The 23,698-nt window shown below is 37.0% G+C and overlaps 1 protein-coding gene across 2 annotated transcripts in view; it reads right to left on the bottom strand.

Annotated features, from left to right (window-relative positions):
- SLC39A8 (solute carrier family 39 member 8) overlaps positions 1–23,698 on the bottom strand; it is a 72,994-nt gene that overhangs the window by 28,157 nt on the left and 21,139 nt on the right. For both annotated transcript variants that reach the window (XM_055342490.1, XM_055342491.1), the window contains exons 3-6: positions 20,392–20,554; positions 11,811–11,980; positions 10,567–10,689; positions 9,686–9,853 (exon numbers count right to left, since the gene is read on the bottom strand). In XM_055342490.1, coding sequence (XP_055198465.1) covers positions 9,686–9,853; positions 10,567–10,689; positions 11,811–11,980; positions 20,392–20,554 — 624 coding nt within the window. The remainder of the gene's footprint in view (positions 1–9,685; positions 9,854–10,566; positions 10,690–11,810; positions 11,981–20,391; positions 20,555–23,698) is intronic.

Here is a 23,698-nt window from a genome sequence, read left to right as displayed (position 1 = left end):
TGAACCTCGCTTTAAACTTAAAGAGACTCATGTGAAAAATCACAAAACAAGGAAAATCTGAAATATTATAAAGATGTCAGCTGTCTTTCAACGGAGCTCTAAGTTCAATGTAATGTCAATAAAAATTCCAAAACTCCGTATCATACTGATACAGAAGAACAAAGATAAATTTCAATGGAGAAAAAAAAAAAACAGGAGTCTTGTCTTAGGAGATTCAATGCACACTAAAAACTATAATAATTAAGGTATAGTATGGTATTGGGCCAGAAATTTTTTATACAGATAAACAAAAGAGAATAGAAAGCCCAGATACAGATGCATTGATCTATAGAAAACTGATATATGACAGAGATAAAATGATCTATCCAATAAAGAAGCTAAGATAACTGATTATCTACAAGAAAAAAAAAACTAGATCTTTTTCTTATATCATATAAAAAATAAATTCCACATGGGAAGTTAAGCTTAAAACATTTAGAAGTATGGAAACATATCTTCTTTACTTTGGCAAAGGGAAGGTTTCTTAAACAAGATTCAGAGCATAGAAAATCTGAAGAAAGTATTAATATATTGACCTCATTAAAATTACAACTTTTTAAAAAGATTTTATTTATTTATTTGAGAGAGCATACCAAGAGTGGGGGGGGGGTGCAGGGCAGAGGGAGAAGGAGAAGCAGATTCCCTGCTGAACCAGGATTATGACTTGGGCTGAAGGGAGAGACTTAACCAACTGAACCACCCAGGCACCCCTAAAACTTTGTAAAAATAAAAGGCAAACTAAGTGAAAAGAAGTCACAGACTTTGAGAACATATGTGTAATCCATTTACTCAATGAAGAGTAGGATCTAGAATATATATATATATATATATATATATATGTGTGTGTGTGTGTGTGTGTGTGTGTGTGTGTGTGTGTGTATGTATATATAACTCTTGCAAATGACAGAAATTCTTCAACCAACCTTCAGTCAGGCTCCCCTGAGCCCTCTTGTCATCAAGGCATCAATCTGGGTTTCTGTGTGTGTCCTTGCAGGGTCCAGTTGTAGCAAGAATGTGTAGAGTCAGTTTTGTGAAAGCTCCTCTATCCTTGATGTCTCTTCTTAGTGATTTCCTATCCATTGAGCCCTTCACTCTGCTCATTAGCTACAAATCCTCAACTGGCTTTGCTGTATTCCAAGTTGAGTCCAATCCCCATCCTCTATAGAGTGGACCCATATTGTTATAGTCTGGACTAAAGTAAAGTCTTTTTCACCATTTTAACAAACATCGGAATAATTTTTTCTTTAATGTAAATTGATAAAAAAAACTCAACAAAAATATGTGAAATAGGTGAACAGGAAACACAAAAATAAACTGATGACCAATAAGCAGATAAAGAGATGCTCGACTTCACGAGTAATCAGAATTATACAAAGACAAATCACAAAAAGATAACATTTCAAACTCGTTAAAATTGGCAACAAATTTTTTAAGTCTGAAATTTCCAAGTATTGCTAAAGATATGAAGAAAAAGTGAATTCTTTTCTGCTCTCGATAAGAATGTTAAAAAAAAGCATAACAGTTTTTTTTTAAAAAAAAAGCATAACAGTTTAGAGAGCAATTTTTTAGTATTCAGTAAAACTATATGTGTATATATGACCCATTTCTTACAAGTCTAGCTATATACCCCAATCTTTCTCACAGATGTTCTGCAAGACAAGTCTTAGTGCCATAAGGTATCCTTCATGCTTAATAAATTATTTTCTCTTCTGTGCATGTACTATGATATTAACTATGTACCATCCTCAAAAGATGAGAGAAAATAGTCACTTTAAATCATTTTCTTGTCTTACAAAACTTGTCTCACAAAGCTCAAGTTGAGAAAAGATCAATGATTCTGAATCAGAAACTACCTAATGTCACCCAAGGGCATTTAGAAATGTGAGGGTAATGGGGGCTATTTTTCCCTTGTTATTAATGACTAGAGTGCTACGTCTGACAAATAGCACCCTGAGAGCCTTCAATGTTTAATATCCTTCAATGTACAGGGCATTTTAACACAAAGAATTGTTCTGCCTGAAGTGCCACTAACACCCACCACAATCCTAGACAGACTCTCCATGGAAACCTGATGAGGCATGGATAAGAATGTACATTGCAGGAGCACCTGGGTGGCTCAGTAGGTTAAAAACTCGATTCTTGATTTCTGCTCATGTCATACATGGTCTTAGCGTTGTGAGATCAAACCCCACAATAGGCTCCACACTGGATGTGGAGCCTAGTTAAGATTCTCTCTCTCTCTCTCTCTCTCTTTCTCTCCCTCTGTCTCTCTCTCTCTCTCAAAAAAAGAATGTGCATTACAGCATTGTTGTTATAGCAAAAAGCTAAAAGGAAAAAAATTATCAATGTCATGGGAAATGGATAAACAAGTAGTAGTAATATGCAGTTAAAATGAAGTAGAAATATAAGTACTAAAATATGGGCAAAAAAAGCAAGTTATACAATGAAATGTCCAAAATATTATTTTTACTTAGTTTTTAAAATGTGAAGTTCAATATATCATATGGATAAATAGAAATATAAGAATTGAATAGATATGCAGATTAAAGATATGCAAGATTAAATTCACAATAATGAAACTGATGTCATTAATATATACATATGGTAGAATACTATAAAGCAATGAAAATGAATGGGTGACTCTATACATATAAATGAACTCACAAATGTAATATTGAGCAAAAGAAGGAAGATACAAATGATTACATAATTTATGAAAAACTACCATATAATGTTAGAACTCATAGTAGTTTCCCTTAGGAGGAAGGGTTATAATCACTAAATTGCTGGTGATGTCCTTTCATGGTGTAGGTGGTGGCTCTAGGAACAAATTTACTTTGTAAAAATTTATAGAGCTGTACAAAGATGGCCTGTTCACTTTTCTGTATGTTTTGTCTTGATAAAAATGTTTATTTAAGGAAATTTAATCATCTTTCCTCCTTTCATCCTGCTCCTTATGAGATCACTATGATTACAAACTAAGAAAAGAGAAGGATAAAAACTGATGAATGGGAGTAAAGAAACATATATTTATCATAAGCATACAGTGTGCCAGACACTGTTACATAGTTAACCCAAAATAAATTATTTAATTTTTGCAAAAAATCATTAGCTTAAGGATTTTTGCTCATAATTTAACGGAAGGGCAAACAAAGGCTCATTAATTGATTTTCCTTAAATCATATAATGAACAATTTATAGCTGAAATGTGAGCACTGGCCCATGTCACTCCAAAACCCTTGCTTACTCCTCCACATCCAGTTGCCCTATAAGGAAAAGGAGTTTCAGAGAAAGCACCAGGAAAGTAGTAGCTAAAATGGCAAGAGAAGGTAAGTATAGCATCACAGAAGCCACCTAATGAGCAATTATAAGACAGAGGCAATGGCTCCCAGTGAAAAATCTGCTGTTATATTCCTAGTGTTCAGCCAACAAGAAGTACTCAAATATGTGCTAAACTCTAGGAATTTCTCAAAAAAATGAGTGTTAAGAATATAGTGCACTGTCTAGAAAAATCACTCGTATCACCCCAAAGAGAAATTTCAGAGAACAGGTACTGATTTTTTTTAAATAATACATGATTAAATATTTGAGAAAATGATGAAAAAGAGGAAGGTGCACATAAAGACTAGTTACCAAATGGAAATGATAGGCAGAGTAGTGCAGGGTAAGGGTTAACCAGATGGACTTATGAATCAGGATACCTGGATGTAAATCCTACCTTGGTACCTGTGTGACCTTGGTTAAGTTACTTAACCTCTCTGTACATCAGGTTCCACATCATTAACATGGAGATAATAATCATACTTAATGTCATAGGATTGTTACTGAAAGGAGTAAATGAGTTAATATATAAAGCACTTAAGAATGTCTGACAAAAAGTCTTCAGTATTAACTAGTCCTTCAAGAAGTTGGACAGTGCAGGGAAGGAGTAGGGTTGAAATCTTGGAGAGAAGCAGAGTCAGGAGAAAAGATTACTTTTGGGTATAGAAGTCTTGAGCATGTTTGTAGACATAGGGAAAGGAGATATTCTGGAAAAATGAATGGAAACAGGAAGAAGCCATGGGAACAATGGAAACTTTTAGAGGAACTGGCCTTAAAAAAGAGAAAGGATACAAGTCCTGAAAAAAATGAAAAGGTGGAGAGCAGATGAGGAGACAGCCGTTTTCAGGATGTAACAAATAAGGTAAAACAGCAAAGTTCACAGATTCTAAATAATGATCTCCATCTCACTAAAGGAAGCAATGGTAGGAGTGGGAATTTTGCAGAGCATTGAAAATATTTTAGAAGATATTTTCAAGATATTTCAAGATATTCTTGAAAATTTGAAAAGGTTCACTAGAGATGCATAAAAGTATAGTTAATATCAGTGAAGTGTAGGCTAAATTCAGAGAGGATTCAGTTATCAATGTTTGTGACACAAAGACAAAAGCCAGATAAAATGGCCCATGCATGGGGCAAGAAGCGTTGAGATGGATCCAGTGAGAGCAAATTCCACTGACAGTCATATCTACCCAGAAGTCCCCTTCCTGACAATCTAGGAGCATCATCTGTCTGCCACTAAACCAGCTTTTCCATAAACACCAGTTAATCAAAATCAACAAAAATCACTTCTGGATAATTTTATTACTTACATGGTTTTCCATTTTGATTAATGCCTAATATAACCACATACAGGAAAGTAACTGATTTCTGTTTTCCAAACAGGTCTTTGCTTCCAAGACAATGCAGCAAGGCAACCACCCCAAGTGATGACTAGAGATTTGCCCTTTTTAAAAGATTTTTATTTATTTAAGAGAGAGAGAGAGCAGGGGGAGGAGCAGAGGGAGAGGGACAAGGGGTCTCTTTGTTGAGCATAGCACAGAACCCCACATGGGGCTCAATCCCACTGCCCTGAGATCATGACCTGAGCTGAAATCAAGAGCCAGACCCTTAGCCAACTGAGCCATCCAGGCACCTGAAATTTGCCCTTTGAGAATATTGAACTAGAGAGACTTTCACTTGGAGGACACAAAGCAAACTGAAGGCCACAATGACACACAGTGCTGAAGACAGGGATATTAAGTGAGAAATGCACAGTGCCCCCTCCTGCTTCCACCCCACTCCCAACATGGGCAGCCAGGAATGCACACCACCTTTGCCCCCTCAAAGTGAGAATGGAGAAATACCAGTCATCCAAGAGAAAAGACCAGTAGACAAGCCCCGCATCCATGGCTTCCTGATCAGGTTTTTCTATCTCATACGTAATTTAAAAAAGAATGCTGGGATCCCTGGGTAGCTCAGCGATTTGGCACCTGCCTTTGGCCCAGGGCGTGATCCTGGAGTCCTTGGATCGAGTCCCACATCGGGCTCCCTGTATGGAGCCTGCTTCTCCCTCTGCCTGTGTCTCTGCCTCTCTCTCTCTCTCTCTCTCTCTCTCTCTGTCTTTCATGAATAAGTTTTTTAAAAATAAAATATTTTTTAAAAAATAATTCTTTCCACATTTCACTATATTTGTTATGTTATGAAAGGGCATAAAGTTTGTCTGTTCTATCCCATTGATGTGTACTCAGTACTTAGAATAGAGCCAAGGACATATTAGGTGCTCAGTAAGTATTTGATGGATGAATTAAACGTATTTAACATCTATTGGACCCTCATAGAGACCCAAGCACCTCAAAAATGTTCTCTTTGTATTTGGAGAATGTCACTTCATGTCAGTTATTGACAAATGAAGTGTCCCTAACATCACCACATTTTGCAGCTATATTTCACTTCACTGCACCTCAATTTTAAACATAAAATCGCTGATGTTAATGTTTCTTCTATTGGGAAAAAAAAGTGAGTCCTATCACTTTATATTTATTGGCATTGATTCCTAAATAAAAGCACAAGAGATTTCCTTTAGAAAAAGACTGATTACAGACTACAGGAGAAATAAGCCAGATGGTCCCTCTAGTGGCCTAGAAAAGCTAACACTCTCCTGAGTATCTAACATTCCTAAGGAATCAACACCTAATAAAAATACAGTCCTTCTAAAGCTGTAGATTCAGGTGAAAAAGACCCATTTGGCTGCACAGATACTGAAATGACTTCTCCACAGGGTTACATAGTAGTCAAAGAGAGAAAAACACAGCCGCAGTGTTACACCTAGTGGCAATAACTGAGTAACTGTGTTCTCCTATAACTGCCTCTTATTATTCTCCTATTACTTCCAACTTGTCCTGGAAATATGCGTGTTCCTGCGTACAAGTACCTGTGTGCCCATGTGCACACACACACACATACTCCTGCACACCACATGGATTGTGATGCCTAATATTTACTGGGTCTGGAGCAAGGGTCACTAACTTGTCTAAATATTTTTAAAGTTATTTATATATTATTTAGAGAGAGAAAGAGCACTCAAGTGGTTGGCGGGGAGGGGAAGAGGGGATGCAAGAATCTCAAGTAGACTCCACACTGGGCACAGAGCCTGACACAGGGCCCAATCTCAGGACCCTGAGGTCATGACTGGAGTCAAAATCAAGAGTCAAGAGTCAGAAGCTTAACTGACTGAGTCACCCTGGCACCCTCCGCAGTCATTTCTATTCAGAATATCGATGGAATTGTGCCACTGGTCTCCAAGATCGATGTCACGAAGTCCAATGCTATTTAGCTTCCAGTCCCCTTGTATATAACCCATTTGATTATTCTCAAAGATTTCAGAACATTCTTTTCTCAGATGTTTGCATGGCTGGCACTTCTTTCTCATTATTTAATTATCTGTTGATCTCTGAAGAGACCGACCTTTCTTGATCAAAAAAGAAGACCCCACCGGTCACTCCCAAATCATCATATTTTATTTTCATCAAAGTATTTATTGCTATGTGGTATTTTTCTTGTTTTACTCCTCTCTATATTGTCTACTAAATAAATGATAAGCTTCATGAGAATTCATTTGCTTCTGAATCCCCACTGCCTAGGACAATGAGTGGGTACTCAATAAATGCTTATTGGGTAAATGAATGAAAGCCTGTGTACTAGCATTACTTTGAGAAGTAGAGTAAGAATAGCTTTTCAATTGATATTTCTAAATTATGTGAAACAGCATCATGTGTAAGATCCCATTTTTGTCATGGTGTTTATATTTACTACAAACCTGTCTTATAGCCATAGTAAATCATAAATCAGAAAACCAAAAACTTTAAAACTAAAATCAAACTTTTGAGCATTTCAATTTATTTGTTCTCAGAAAGTAATGGCCACAGGCCAAATTATCTTCTTCCCTTACAAAAATTAATACTTATTAAGAGTTAAGTCATCATCTCTTTTTTTTTAAGATTTTATTTATTTATTTGAAAGAAAGGAGAGAGAAAGAGATGGAGCACAAGTAGGGGGAGAGGCAGAGGGAGAGGGAGAAGCAACTCCTCACTGAGCAGGGAGCACAATGTGGGGCTCCATCCCAGGACCCTGAGATTATGACCTGAGCTGAAGGCAAATGCTTAACCGACTGAGCCACCCAGGAGCCCTAATGTCATCATCTTCATTCTAGTAGAGCCATGACCCAATAATCTGGTAAGGTATACAAATGTGCAGGCTTCTGTATCAGTTGGCCTCTATCTTGATCCAAGCTTTGCCATGTAGGAGCTACGTATCCGTGGGTTTGTTATTTAATCTCTCCAAGCTACAGTCTCTGAATTATGATAGTACTTGTCTCCCAGGCTATGACTAGGGCCCAAGGAGGTCATTCATTTAACATTCTAGGCAGAATCCCTGAGCATTAATAAATGTTAGCTATAATTATTGTAAGAGATTATCTACTTGAACATTTTCATATTCTTTGCAAAATCTTGGCTGGAAGTATCATTGCATGAAATAATTTCCTCTGTTAGCGCAGTGCAAACACAAAATGGCCTCTTCAAACACACTTGAGATTTTCCTTAATCAGGTGGGGCAAAGTATATATGACTGATCATGTTTTCTTTCCAGAAGAAAACTCAGGTCACTTGCCATAACCTCTTCCAGATATTTTTTTTCTAATTTTTGTTTTTTCTTTGCTTCCTTTCTCTGATTTTATTTTCAAATTTTCCTTTTTTTTTTTTTTAAGATTTTATTTGACAGCGAGAGAGAGAGCACACAAGTAAGCAGAGTGGCAAGCGGACAGAGAGCAAGAGGAGGAAGCAGACTCACTGTTGACAGAGAGCCTGATGCAGGGCTCAATGCAATCCCTCAATGCTGGGATCATGATCTGAGCTGAAGGCAGATGCTTAACCAACTGAGCCACCCAGGCACCCCTCAATTTTTCTTCTTTATATTGTGTTTAACTTTGTGGCTTATGGATCTACTATTTACCAACTAAATGACCCTCGAGAATTTATTTTCCTCATCTGTCAAATGAGAATTGTTGTGGGGACACCTGGGTGGATCAGCGGTTGAGCGTCTGCCTTTGGCCCAGGGCGTGATCCTGGAGTCCTGGAATCAAGTCCCACATTGGGTTCCCTGCATGGAGCCTGCTTCTCCTTCTGCCTGTGTCTCTGACTCTCTCTCTCTCTCTCTCTCTCTCTCTCTCTCTCTCTCTCACTCTGTGTGTGTGTCTCATGAATAAATAAATAAAATCTTTAAAAAAAAAGAGAGAGAGAATTGTTGTGAACATCAATGATCTTGTCATCTAGTATCCCTTTTTCATAACCACTCCTCTACTCCATCCATATGCCCTGCAGTCATACAAGGTAGCCAACCCTCTAGATTAGTCTAGAAGTGGACATCTAATTCAAGCCAGACCAAGGAGGCACTTGCCAGGAATTTTGGATTTAGGGCTGAAAGAATCAGGTCAATGTCCTTCTAGTGGCTGAAATTGTAAAACATAAAACTCAGGAGTTGCTAGTGGCTCTGTTTCCCACTTACAGAAGGAGCCAGTGCACAGTGAAAGAATGACTCTAACATACAGGGAGGAGGAAGACAAGGAGTTCTAATGGTTCTGATTGTTCCTAGATTCTTGCTCTTCCTCTGGCCTAGCTGTTGCATCAGACAGCCCACTATCTTTCCAATAAAGTTTCCTTTCTGCATAGATAATTTGGGTATGATATCCATCACTTGAAACCAAAATATTTCTAATATGTAGAAAATAAACCCTATTTTGAATAACTGTTATAAAAGGTAAATGAGATAAAAACAATTAGTATGCCTAGCATACTACCTGGCATATAATATTCACTCAACAAATGATATCTATTAACATGATTTAGAAGGTGGGGATACAAATTCTAAATCAATTAATTAATGAACACAATTTTAATAGCTTACAAATCTTTTTTTCTTGCAGTTCTAAAATTACTCAAAGGAATTTTTTGGTTTGGGATCTTGAAAGAATTCCAAAATAAGAGAAATGCTCTGATTAAGTTTGCTACATGTTACTATATAAATCTAAGTAACTCACACATATAGTTAAATAATCTTAAAGAATAATGAAGTCTCAGATCCAGTAACCCTCAATTTCTTGCTGAACTCACTTGTTTAGGGTATGGAGGAAAATTAGAAAGAGAATATAGACTTACATTTCACTTATCCCACATATAATAGAATAAATCAGACACATTTAAGTGTATAATACTGATTTGGTTGTATTGACAGAAGTCTTCACATTATATAAAGGATGCAATATAGTAAAGAGAAAATGGAATCACCATACCTGTAGAGATACCACACTGACATTATCAAAATGGATGTGTCCATTAGGCTCTGTGACAGCTGGATTTGCATAACAGGTCACACCATTGATGGCAGGTAATGTTTTAGGTTGATGAGTTTTCTCATGAGAAGGACCAAAGTCATCATTTCTAAAGTGGGTATGATCATTCTGCATGAAAAATTTTAAAAAGGAAGAGGAGATTATAAAAATAAAAAAATGATGGCTCACACATACAAGAAAGTAGAGAATTTAGTGCTTTTTATTTGTGAGAGAAAATTTGTATATCTATTCTGTAAAGTAATCCTTTTAGATTAAAAGCATCTTCATTTATTAGATTCTGTTTTTTCATGTTAGGGTACCTATGCCTTGTTATTTTGATGAACATGAATGAATGCAAATTGGGCACATTTTTCTTAACATTAAATTGTTGGTCCTTATTCCAAATTCTACACTGTGAATCAATTGCTTCTCTTATACTTTTCAATATATTGACTTTTCTTTCTCCTGACATTTACAAGTCTAATAACTGAGCTGTTCACATAATTATAAGAACAAAATTCCTGGGGCACCTGGGTGGCTCAGTCAGTTAAGGAACTGATTCTTGATTCCAGCTCAGATCATGATCTCAAGGTTGTGAGATTGAGTCCCATGGCAGGCTCTGCGCTGGGCATGGAGCCTGCTTAAGATTCTCTCTCTCTCTCTCTCTCTCTCTCTCTTTCTTTCTCTTCCTCTGCCCCTCCCCTCTGCTCATGCTGTCTATATCTCTCTCAAAAAAAAAAAAAAGGGAAAGAAAAGAATACAATTTCTGTCATTTGCCTATAAAAATATATAACGTAGTTTTAAGGAGTCAAACATCAAACATTTCAATAAAGTCTATTTACCTGACCATACGTCTTTAATAACATCTTAAGCACTCTTTCAAAAAAGAAAAGTATGTAAAATCCACCAAACACAGCAACTGCCTTCTCAACATAGTTGTCACTTTTGGGATTGAATCCAAATGCCTGAGAGAGAAAAATATTCAGGTAAAACCAAGTAACTTAACCTGATTTCTGGAATATAATACAAAATTTTTCAGTGTACAATTTTCACCAAAGTTCTAAATCCATCTCAGATCAGGTAATATTGGGAATTTAACCACCAAAGGCAAACAAAAGCTCTGAAATTTAAGTAACCAAACTGTAAGAGATCACAGAGGAGTCTTATAACCAGAGGAAGTTCTATTCATAAAACCCCAGAGTATCTTATAGTTTCCTAGCTATAACATAGTTTTCTATCTTATAGTTTCCTACCTTCATCAATGTTTGCCTTGCAAGAGCAAGCTTTTAGTAGTAAAGAGGAAGCATTGATTCCCACCTTTCCAGATAATATTAGATCTAGGTAATGAAGAAAAATGAGACATTGATAATCCATTTTCTCTAAAAGTAATATATTTGTCCATCATACCCAGATTCAAATTCTTAAAGGAAACATAACAAGCCACTTGGATTACTGTTTTCCCAAAAGAGATCCTTTTAAGCCTAGAAGATACTGGTTGGTCCTAAAGAGATAAAAAACTCAAGGGCTGGATCTGAGAATGAAGAAGAAAAGATTTCTTTCACACACACACACACACATACACACACGAGAATGAAATAATCCACTGTTTAAAGGACATAGGGCAAGAGCTAGAGTTTGAAATTATAAAGAGTCAAGGTATTCCTAACAGACAAGACACACGAACTTTAATAAAAGCTGTAGTAAATGTCTGGAGACATTTGGTGGTACATCTTCAGTAAACCTGACACCACAGGCTCTTTAGAAAATAAATAAATAAAGTCCGTAGAAAAATTACATTTGCCAAATGCAAGACAAAATAAAGTTTTCAGGCCCTTAGAGGTGTCCCAGAGCTGTCTGGGCACGTCCTGGTGGCTGGCCTCCTAGAATATTAATTTTATCTCTGACACCAGTATCCCTTGTAGCTTGAGACAAGCTTTTTCATCTGCTGTGATTCAGCTTTCTCTTATCCAACACTATCAACCAGACCATAAAATGCTGTGAGAATTATAGAGCCTTAAAATGTACAAAGTGCTAAAACACTTAAAAGAAACAATTACTCACAGAAACAAATAGCTATCATCCTTACCTCTGGAATAAGCTGGAAAATGGCATTTGAAAATAGAGTCCCAATAGCTAGACCAACGAAAAAGGTCAAAATCTTCGGGAAATAAGATTTCTTTATCAATGGAGTCAAAATCAATCCAAGGAGGGATGCCAGATTAATAATTGTCACTGACAGGAGTCCGTATCCCCAAACTGTAGATCAAAGGGAAAGAGGAGAAATTAATCAGAACAAAGGAGCCAAATGAAGTCATACTGTACATGAAGCTTGAAACAATCTTTTTCTTTGAAAGCCTGAAACAGATATCTTCTTTAAAATAAAATCTTGGGGCACCTGGGTGGCTCAGCAGTTGAGCATCTGCCTTCGGCTCAGGGTGTGATCCCAGGATTCTGGGATTGAGTTCCACATTGGGCTCCCCACAAGGAGCCTGCTTTTCCCTCTGCCTATGTCTCTGCCTCTCTCTGTGTCTCTCATGAATAAATAAATAAAATCTTAAAAAAAAATAACAAAATCTTCTCAGTGAAAATTGTACAGAAAACTGTGATATAAATATAGAATAATAAATACAAATAGTAACATGGCTTTACGCTGTCATCAGTCCTAAATCACCACTACAGGCACAAAGAAATTTCTAGCTCGCAGGGAATTTGGAGAACATCTGGAAGAGTGTGACAAACCACCTGAGGGCTGCAGGTTCCAAGTCACCTACTTTCATCTGTAGCTCAAAGCCTGATTTAAAACTTAGCCTTTCAGAGGAACACAGAGTTTCGGGGAAAAGGTACAAAGTGATGGGTGGAGGGTAGGGGTGGAGATGGGTGGGTCTGGTTAGCTTCAAGGTGACCATAGTTGCTGACACTGTGCTTGGCATAATCACTTGTCTGCAGGCGCCTGTGAAGTGCACCTCCTTGGGAAGGCAACACCTCACCCAGCTGGGGCCTCTAGGACCTGGACACAGCCCAGTGCAGTGAGCAGTCAGGAGGGGAGCACGTGGGGACCAGAGAGAGCTGCATTGCACAACTCACCCTGCTGAGCCCAGATGAAGGCAAAAATACCCTATACGGTGAGGACTCCGGTGACAGAAGGAGGTGGCAAGTCTTTCAACTCTCTGCCCCTAAGGTCTGGTATCCAAGAGTGCTTAATAAATATTGCTGACAATGAAATGAACGAATGTTATCCTAAGCTTTATAGCTAATGGTAGGTGTGACCTTTATTTCCTCCAGATTTATTCTAGAGGGGCTGGTTTAAGGATATGATGGGAAGGCAAGTGAAGCATGCTGTGTGAACCCAGGACACACTGGGACGGCAGTGCAGGCTGACATAACACGGGCCCCTGGAACCGTGCAACATGTAGCTTTGCCTGGGCCCCACACACTGAGCACGAAGGACAGAGTGAACAATGAGAAAGCTGCCTCAGCACTGGCACTTCTTTAAAATGCCCAGAAAACATTTTTAAAAGTTAGGCCTCTTTTCTCATTGACAGTCTCAGTAGAGTACCATAGCAACACTTACTGCTTACGAGGGTTTGCCATTGCCAGGTACCGTGCTAAGAAACTGATATGTATTAATTAATTTGATCATCACAAAGCCCTGTGAGGTAAGTACTACTATTGCCTCCTTCATATAGTTGAGGAAACCAAAGCATATGGAGTTCAAATGAGCTGCCCGAGTCATGCAGATGAAAAGCTGGATTTTGAACTCAGGCAGTCTGGCTGCAGTGCTGACATATTTTAGCAATATGCTTCGTTACTCCTGTAGAGGTATTCTAATCTTTAAAAAGACCAAGGGACTCAATGAAACTGTAAGTATTTTACATTGTGCTTCATGAATACCAGATTGCTCACCATTATTCTAGTTCAAGCAATTCTATCTACATATAAACAATCTAAACAAATGTTTATGGAGCCTAGCAGACCAAACCATGATTCCTGCCAAAAGGGAGCCCAGATCTTTGCTTGGGGAACTGGTAAATGTATAGGCACATACGCACACAAAGCAATAGGAGGTCGTTTGTCCTGCATACCAAATGAAATGAACAGAAAATAAAGGTTACTTTGACCACAAGAATCTTCATAACTGACCATCCCTTTATCTTCTCCAGATGCTTTCCTATCAGTTCCAGACCCCTGACCAGGTCCTGCAAAGTCATCTCATTGGAACTATGAAGGTCCACCTCATTCCCATTTACTACCTTATCACCTAAAACAGTACTAGCTACTCCCCTCAGACTCTCCACTTGGAGAGAGCTCTCAATCTCACATCTGCCTCCATGGTATAATGATGTATAGTTTCCCTTAACACAAATAGCCTTCTATCCTTTCACTAACCTATACGCATTCTTCATTCAACAAATATTTATAATCTCATCCAGTAAAAAGGATACATACATGCTGAAACATGCTAAAAAAATAAACTCTCTGTCCCTAAGGCCTGCTATCCAAGAGGTTCTTAATAAATATCGCTGACAATGAAATGAACGAAAAAAAAATCAACTCTCTGTCCCCAAGGCCTGGTATCCAAGAGATGCTTAATAAATATCGCTGACAATGAAATGAACGAATGTTATCCTAAGCTTTATAGCTAATGGTAGGTGTGACCTTTATTTCCTCCGGATTATTCTAGAGAGGTTGGCTTAAGGATATGACAGGAAGACAAGTGAAGCATGCTGTGTTACTCAAAAGAAGTTTGTGAGTACCAAACTGAGGCAAAACCACATACACATATTAAACACATCACCTTCCCCTGAGAAATCTGAGGTGGCAAATACATTAGGATTAATTTCAATTTCTCACCACAACCAGTCATTTTCATAGATGATCTGCGACAGAACTCTGTTTTGCCTGAAACATCTCTCACCCTAGCTTCTTCCTCATTGTCAATGTCTTGAGCTCAGGCCTCATCATCTCTCACTTCCTCTTCTGAGGTGTTATGACAGTCTTCCTACCCCTCCTTGACATGGCCACCAGACTATCCTGAAACCACAACTCAGATCATCTCATGCCCCTATTCAAAGCTGCTGTTCACAAACTGACTCCCACACAACTTTTCCAGTGTTATTTACACACTTCTCAAAATGGAATTTATGCTAACAGAATGCTTTCCAAGTACAGAATTGCCTTTATTTGAGGATCTTTATCCGAAAACGTCTATCTTCATTGCCTGAGAAATTTACATGTGTTTCTCTAAGCCAGCTCCAAGATCTCTCCTATGAAGCTTTCCCAGCTCTTCCAGGCAGCTGTCCCTTGCTCCTTAGGCTTAAAGGTAATTGGACTATGTGCCATATCTTGAGTACAAAAGTAGTTTTATCACATATATTTGTCTACATCATACAAGTCAAGAGATTTTTAAGGAGAGGAACTAAGTTTTTTCATCCACAGTGTCTAGAATATTGCCAGCAAATAGCACACATTCTTTAATGAATGAATGAATGCCATATTTCATGGTAGAACCCAGAACTCTGTCAAAAAAAAAATCATTTGCTTACTCAGTTTTTCCAACTTCATTACTATTGTGGACATTTTTCAGGACCACTTGGGGAAGTTTGGGAGTGTGAATCATCGCCTTCTAGGCATATTACATAGCTTCCTCTTCTTGTTTTGTTAGGACATTATTAAAAAAATTTCCATCCATCTCTTCAAGTGGGGCACCACAGAATGAATTACTCTAAGGAAATTCCTTGAACCTCTTCCTATACCCATAGGCCTCATTCTAATGATCTGATTCAAAGAGGATCTTTTCTCTCTGCTTCTTAGTGAACTATGAAAGATTTTGATAAATTTGCAAGGAAAATTAGTAACCAATAGTTAACATTTATTGAATGATCATTGTGTGTTAAGATTCTTCTAAAAGCTGCATCTACTTTGACTCATTTAATTCTCCTATTACATACAGTTTTCACAAAAATAAAATAAAATCAGCTAATGCAGTCCCCAAAATATATAGTAAGCCTTCAATACATATCATTATTATTTAAAAATAATAAATTAGTAAACAGACCATCTTAAAAACCCTGTGCTCTCATCCAGAGATTATACCTTGAGGAAGCCATTCAACATCTCTGGTGCTTAGACTTAAGTCATCAGTTCTACTACAGAGTTGGACAGTGTGATCTCCAGAAATGTTATAAGTAAAATTCTTTTCCTCTTAACTATTATTTGAATGAAACAGTATTCTGTGACCCCATCAAAATAACGCACCAATTTTGGACGATCAAATTATTGCTAAAGCTTAATTATTCTCTTAAAGAAGTTAATTTACCATCAGTTTATTGTGCTCATCGGTAAGAGCTTATAAAACACCTGAAAGGCAATTTCAAAATCACAAAATACAAGGTCTCTGATAAATGAGACTATTTTATCTGCCCACTGAAACATCAGTGTAAACACATTTATAAAATCTTTATATCATGACTCCTTTGGATTAGTTTTATTTTGGTTTTTCATTTCTTTGAATGGGCTCAGAATTGACTCTATATTAAGTGAACAGTTACATCAAGAATCCAATGAATTTAATACTTAAAAAATATTTTATTTGTGAAAAAAGAATAGGCTTACACAGGGAGCAGGGAATGGAAAAAAACCTGTGAAAACATATATAAGAGGAGTGAAGACATAGATATTCTAGACTTTTGCATATATTAACTCATTCAATATCCCAACAATTCTAGAAGGAGTGTACTATAATTATCTCCATTTTACAGATGAGAAAACTGAGGCACAGAGATATTAAACCAAGCTGCACACACAGCTGCACTAAAATAAGATAGTACATCAAATAAAGACAATGTAGTGTCAAATTAAACATCTTAGATTAGTAATAATGAGTACTTTACCAGTTTCCCTAATTCTCCAGAGTTTTTTTCTCTTCTCTTATCCCATCCCACCCCCTCCAGCCCCATTTCAATTCCTAAGATAAGGTGTACTGTAAGAAGCATTTCTGTCTTTATTGGGCCTCCATCCAAACATTTGGTGCCAGTCTAATCTTGTAATGTAGAACTACTGATTTTCCATTTTATGACTTTGCAGTGTTGACCCTGGAATGCGTCACTTCCTGCTTCCCAATTCCCTGTTCCTACCTCCTGGTTCCTGGGATAGAGGAAACCTAGGAATTAGTTAAAAACACATTTGTTGGGATCCCTGGGTGGCGCAGCGGTTTGGCGCCTGCCTTTGGCCCAGGGCACGATCCTGGAGACCCGGGATCGAGTCCCACATCGGGCTCCCGGTGCATGGAGTCTGCTTCTCCCTCTGCCTGTGTCTCTGCCTCTCTCTCTCTCTCTCTCTGTGACTATCATAAATAAATAATAAAAAAAGATTTAAAAAAAAATAAAAATAATAAAAAATAAAAAATATTAATAAAAAAAAACACATTTGTTTTATTTATCTCACACACAGAGAGAGAGAGTGAGCACAAGCAGAGGGAGCAGCAGGCAAAGGGAAAGAGAGAAGCAGGCTCCCACTAAGCAGGGAGCCCAATGTGAGGCTCAATCCCAGGACCCCAGGATCATGACCTGAGCTGAAGGTAGACCCTTAACCAACTGAGCCACCCAAGTGCCCCTAAAAAACACTTTTGAATGTCAGTTACTAATCTGCACGGAGTAGAGGACTTCCTTTTTCTGAAGTTTCATCGCCTATGCCCAGAAATATGTACATGGTAGGTATATCTTATTTAATATATATATATAAGGCCATATTATATTCTATAGCTTTACAAATATTATTTAATCCTTATAGCAACCCTAACTATGTGCCATATTATATTCTATAGCTTTACAAATATTATTTAATCCTTATAGGAACCTTATCATAAAGGTGCTATCTCAGATTAGAAAACTGAGGCAGAAAGACATAGTCATGTGCCCAACATAGCTGGAAAATTAGAGAGCTGGGATTTGGGCCCAGGTGGGCTGGCTTCAGAACCTATGCTTTTATTATGTTACACTACTATTAAATGTTACTATAAAAAGCATTTTCTGAATTTACTTTTGAATATAAAATGCAAACTGTATTAAACAAACTTGTAGAAATACAAATATATTCCTATTCAGTATATAACTTAGAAAAATATTTGCTTAGACAATTAGTTATGATATTACTGTTATTCACAAAATTGCTAACTATATTAATAAAGTATGTTTGTTGGAGCCTTCTGTTCTTTATGTATGTAAATATAAAATACAAAAGAGAACATGGGTTTGGACCAGACTTGATTATGTACAAGTTGTGTACTCTTAAGCAAAATACTTGAAACTCTCTAGACCTACATTTCCTTGGCTGTAAAATGGGAACGGTAGTTCCTACACCATATAGTTCTATGTATATTAAATGAGTTAACATAGATCAAGTATTTGGAATAGTACCTGCCATATGGTAAGTATGACATAAGAGTTGGCTACTATCATTATTTTTGTCATTGTTGTTATTCCTGTTACTCAAAGAGAGAGAGATCAAAGTATTCATATATACACAAAGGAATTCAAGAGTCAGTAGAATAAGTACTTCCTTTGTTGAAGTATCCTTTTTCTTCTCTATCTTCTCTCTTTATAGTCTCTTAGGCTCAGGTTAGAAGTGGCTTCACATGCCATTTCTAAGCTGTCAAATCTCTAGCTTTTACCTGTAATCTGAGCATAAATGTATGCATGCCACTACCTACTGGTAATTCCCCCTTGTTGGTCTATGTCAATGTCTCAAACTAAGCATATGAAAAATTATACCCGATGCTCACTTGCTTTCTCCCTAAGAAACTGCACCTCCCTGTCTTCTTGATCCTGGGAAATGACAGAACCATCTTTCCAATTTCAGTGGCTCAAATCCCGATTCTTCCTTCCCAACACCCTCCCTCCACCCCCATCCAACCAGAGGCAAACCATTCCAGCACAGTTTCCAAAATCCATCCTGGATCTGATCACTTCTCCTCCCTTCTACCTCTCACACCTTAGTCCAAGTCCCCAATCCTGAGCACCAACCCCTGGCAACTGCCTCCTGACTAATTTCCTTGCTTCTGCTCTTACCTTATTACAATCTATTCTCCAAACTGTAACTAGAATAATCTTTTACAAATCCAAACAAAATTATGTGACTCCCCCATTTAGAACACTTTAGTGTCTTCATACCACATTCAGAATAAAATCCAGTCAATTTACTGTACCCTACAAGGCCCCAGGCATTGTTTCTTTCTATTCCCCCTCCTACTTACTATGTGCCAGACACACAGGCTTTCTTGCTGTTCCTTACATACACCAAGCTCATTGCCAAGCTCATGCTGACTGTTTCCTTGACCAAGAATGTTCTTTTCCTAAAAAAGACCTTGCCATGGTCCTTTCCCTACCCACAGTCAAGACTGCTCAAATGTAATCTCATCAGAAAGGCCTCCTTTGACTTGTCAAAAATCATACTCGCCCACTGTCTCCTACTATTCTTTACCTACTTTATTATCTTCATAGCATTTATCACCCTGAAATTCTATTATTTATTTGCTTCTTTGTATAAATATTTATTCTTTCTCTTCTCCATTACACCATAAGTCCTAAAAGGTCAAGGAATTTTCCTTGTTCACTACTGAATCCCTAATGCCCAGAAGAGTGCTTTACATGTCATTCAATAAACATTTATTGAATGAACAATGTACCAAAAAAATGAAAATTAAAATATCCATGTGGGTCAGGTTAACAATTTGAAGATATCAAGAAATTGCACATAGATGGCAAATAGACCCCCTGAACAAGTGGTTTATTTCATCTGCAAAAGAATTCTTCTATATGTTTAAGTATGTGAACCATATAGTAAGCACACACTTGTTTTCTTATATTTTCAAATTTCCTTGCAGCAGGTTATTCCTTTGAAATGCAACATCTATGCCACTACTATTAGAGGCATTTAAAATAGTCACTGGCACTTTCTATCCTTTATGAAAATTAAAGCAGTAATAACTTGTACCTTAATATTTAATCTAGAACCATGCTATTCCCTATCCCTTTACTGAAAATTATGGATAAATTGTCACGCTTTTAAATAATATAATAAGCATAAGGTAATGAAAATTGATCAATTATGAGCAAAATAGTTAATATACGATCCAACATGTACAGTATAAAGCATATATTGTTTAAAATCAAGAATTGAGGGAGTGCTTGTGTGGCTCGGTTGGCTAAGCATCCAACTCTTGGTTTTGGCTCAGGTCATGATCTTAGAATCATGAGATCCAGCCCCACATTGGACTCCATGCTGAGCGTGGAACTTACTTAAGATTCTTTCTCTCTATCCCTCCCTCCCCTTCAGTGCCACCTCCCCCCCAACCTCCCTACCCTCCCACCATCTCTTTAAAAAAAAAATCAATAAATAAAATTAAATAAATAATAAGGTATTGAGTTTTACAATGTTTTTAAGTGATACCAAGTGTAATTTTGACTCCACAAATAGAAGCGCACAACTTATGAAGTTTAAATGAGTTCTAATTATTCTTATTCTAAATACTTTTAGAATGCAAGTATTTTACCAAGGACTTCTCTGTAGATTAATTAAAAGCAATAAAGCAGAGAAAGAAGCATGTTAATTTAATTTCAGACTAGCCTATAGACTTTTCAAACAAATAGGAGAAAAAACTTCCAACATACCTTCTGAAATACTTGGTTTTGTTTTGTGTTTGGGACGATCCTCACAAGGATGAAAGTTCAATTGCTGTAAGACTGCTGGACAGATGACAGAGAAGTTGGAGCTGCTTATCTGAGTAGTATTTGAAAAGCCATGAAGGGAAAAGATCTCTTCTGCTGATAGACACTGAAACAGGATAAACAAAATAACATATATGTGTTAACAGAGTAAAAGCATGCAGATACTTTAAAGAGACAGAGAATTTCAGCTAGACACACAGAACTAACTCTACACAAAAACCCTAAAATTTTAATATAGCCCATGCCTCTTTAAACCTAGAAACAAGAAAAAAATAGCAAAAATAAAACAAACTAAAAAAAACCAAATCAAAACAAAAACTCTTCTTGATCAACAGTCTACCTATGGCAGCCAAAAAGATTAAGAACTGGTTTGGGGGTTTCCAAGGACTTTACAGACAATAAAAGTAGACCAATAACTTTCAAATCAAAAACTTGAAGATGATTCTATATTCTCAATCTCCCCTCTCTGTTTTTCTTTAGATTGAATGGATATTTTGTGTATACTATTGGAGTAACTCTCTGTAACATTTCTTGTAGCCAAACACCTGGCTTCCTTATAGTTTCTTAATTAAGAAACTAGTCCATGCTTCTAGGCTGCAATAATAATTCCAATATATAAAAGTTGTTTTAAAGTATGTCTTTAGCATATATGGTTATTTGCTAAAATATGTATGGTTCTCAGTGATGGCGGATAGCTTTTCTATACCATGTAAGGTTTTGAAAATAGTGTTTGGGCTCCTTAGAAATTCATTAACTATTAATAAAAATTTTTAGGAAAAAATTCTTTATGAAAATAACTTTTTAGATGTATCAATTTTTTCTTAGGTATATTTTAACTGTATCATCCACATACTTGCTTATTAAGAATGTAAAAGAAATTAAATGTGTTACTATAGCTAATAATCATGATAAGAGTTACAGATTGTGAAAAATATCCATTCAATCAAACAGAAAAATCTATCTTTAATAAATACAATTGAGAAAATTCTTTGTATGCTTCAGCCAATATTTAAACTCCACTATGATCTAACTTAGCCTTGTGCTATAGACTGGACTATGTTCTCCCAAAATTCATGTATTAAAGGCCTGACTCCTAATATACTGATATTTAAAGTTGAGACCTTTGGGAAATAATTACAGTTAGATGAAGCAATGAGAGTGATGTCCTGGTCCAACTAGATTAGTGGTCTTATAAGAAAAGACACCGAAGAGCTTGCTTGCTCTCTCTCTCTCCACCATGTGAGTAGACAGCTAGAAGGCAGCCATTTGCAATCCAAAGACAGAGCTGTCACCAGACACAGACCCTTCTGACCCCTTGATTTTGAATATCCAGTCTCCAGAATTGTGGGAAAATGATTTCCATTGTTTAAGCTATCCAGGTTATAGTATTCCATTATGGCACTCCAAGCTGACTAACACTCTATGAATGGTATTTAGAACTCAAAGTTGATGTTAACTGTTTGACCACAAAGTTCTGTGATTTCCTTCACAACAGAAACAATAAAACTAAAAATGAAAGGTATCGGCATAAAGAGATCACTACTGATTATTAAGATGAAAAAACATAAAATACACCAAGATGTATGCAGTGGGCAAAACTAAAATTGCAGATGCCTTAAAGAAAGTTATCATTTAGACTTCTTTTTTTGTTTTTTAATGCCTAAGTGTTTGCCTAAAGCTATTCCTTGTTCAACCCATGACAATGGGTTTGGATTAATGACAATGATCGCTGCATGCCTTCCCTAGAAGAAGAGACAACACACTCAACGCTCTGTTAACAGTCTTCTCTTCAGCAGAGACTAGGGGGGATAATAAACTAATGGAAGGGGAAAATAGGTCAACTGAACGAAGGAAAGTAGGAATAATTTATTTGTTACCATGAAGCCACCCAGGAGCATAACTGCTAGACTCAAAAGTTAAAGTCAATGTGGTCAAACTGCCCACTGCAAGATTCCAGAAATAAATGAGTATAGTAGCATAAACATAAAACAGCACTGTTTCCCCACAAGGAAGTCTTAACCTATTTGGACTTCAAGTTCCTCCAACTATAAACTAGGATGAAAAGGGAAACTGCCCATAGATAATTTCCAAAGTCTTCTCAGAATTAGCATACTAAGACTTCCTAAAACTTGGTGACTGTTAAGCATTTCTTTTCAGACTCAAATTGTGACTCATTAGTGGGTCAGGAAATCCACCTACAATGTCACAGTCAGCATTTTGTAAGGAGCTAAAAGATATAATAGAAACTATAGAGTGTACCACACATAACAAGGGAAATTATTATTTAGTGAAGCTTTTACTCTAACTATGCATCATGCACATATATACTGGATCACAATGTAAAATTCACTTTTTTACTGTAAATGGCAGTTAAGAGTTTGAAAGTCGATACCCTCAAAAATGCCTTAATTGCCCACCATACGTCATTAAAGACACTGTCCTTCATACAATTGGGGGAAAAAAAATATAGTGCAGCCAAAGGAACATATAATCAGTACTGTAAGAGAGCTTAGAGTCTTGACAATCTATGCAACATCTGTGTAGAAATTTTGGCTGGACAGATGGTCATGGAACAATAACACCTTGACAGTGGCAACTGCTCAAACTCCAGAAAGAACAAGGAGGTAGAGAGATGACAAAACTCTAAGCCTTGCGTAATCAAGAAACACTCTTAACTATAGAGAATAAACTGATGGTGACCAGAGGGGAGTGAGTAGGGGGATGAGGAAAACAGAGGATGGGGATTAAGGAGGGCACTTGTTGCAATGAGCACTAGGTGTTGCCTGGAAGTGTTGAATCATTAAATTGTACACCTGAAACTAATATAACACTGTATGTTAACTAGCTGGAATTTAAATTAAAACTTAAAAAAAAAAAACTCTAGGCTTTGCCTTTGAGAATGAGGACAGAATATTAACAGAATACTAGCAGTGTGACAAAACTCAATTAATGGCAGACCTGATTTATTTAAAATAGTCCTCTACCAGTAACTAGGATCCCAATAGTTTTATACAATCGCCTATTTGGCTTTACAATCTCAATTTTCATAATGCTTTGATTTAACAAAGTTGAACCTGAAACAAAGAAAGCAGTTGTCTAAGAAAAGGGTGGTGTTTCCCAGAGCAGAGACAAACAGGATGAGGGCCCAGTGCCTGAACAGTGAGGTGACAACAAAACCGGTAGAACCGTTGAGGAAGGTCAAACATCCTCTCAAACACACCCCTTCACCTCCAAAACAAACAAGGAATAA

The sequence above is a fragment of the Nyctereutes procyonoides genome, unplaced genomic scaffold (assembly GCF_905146905.1).
Source record: "Nyctereutes procyonoides isolate TBG_1078 unplaced genomic scaffold, NYPRO_anot_genome, whole genome shotgun sequence".
NCBI lineage: Eukaryota > Metazoa > Chordata > Mammalia > Carnivora > Canidae > Nyctereutes > Nyctereutes procyonoides.
The sequence above is the reverse complement of the archived record's forward strand: the minus strand, read 5'-3'. Positions and strand labels throughout refer to the sequence as shown.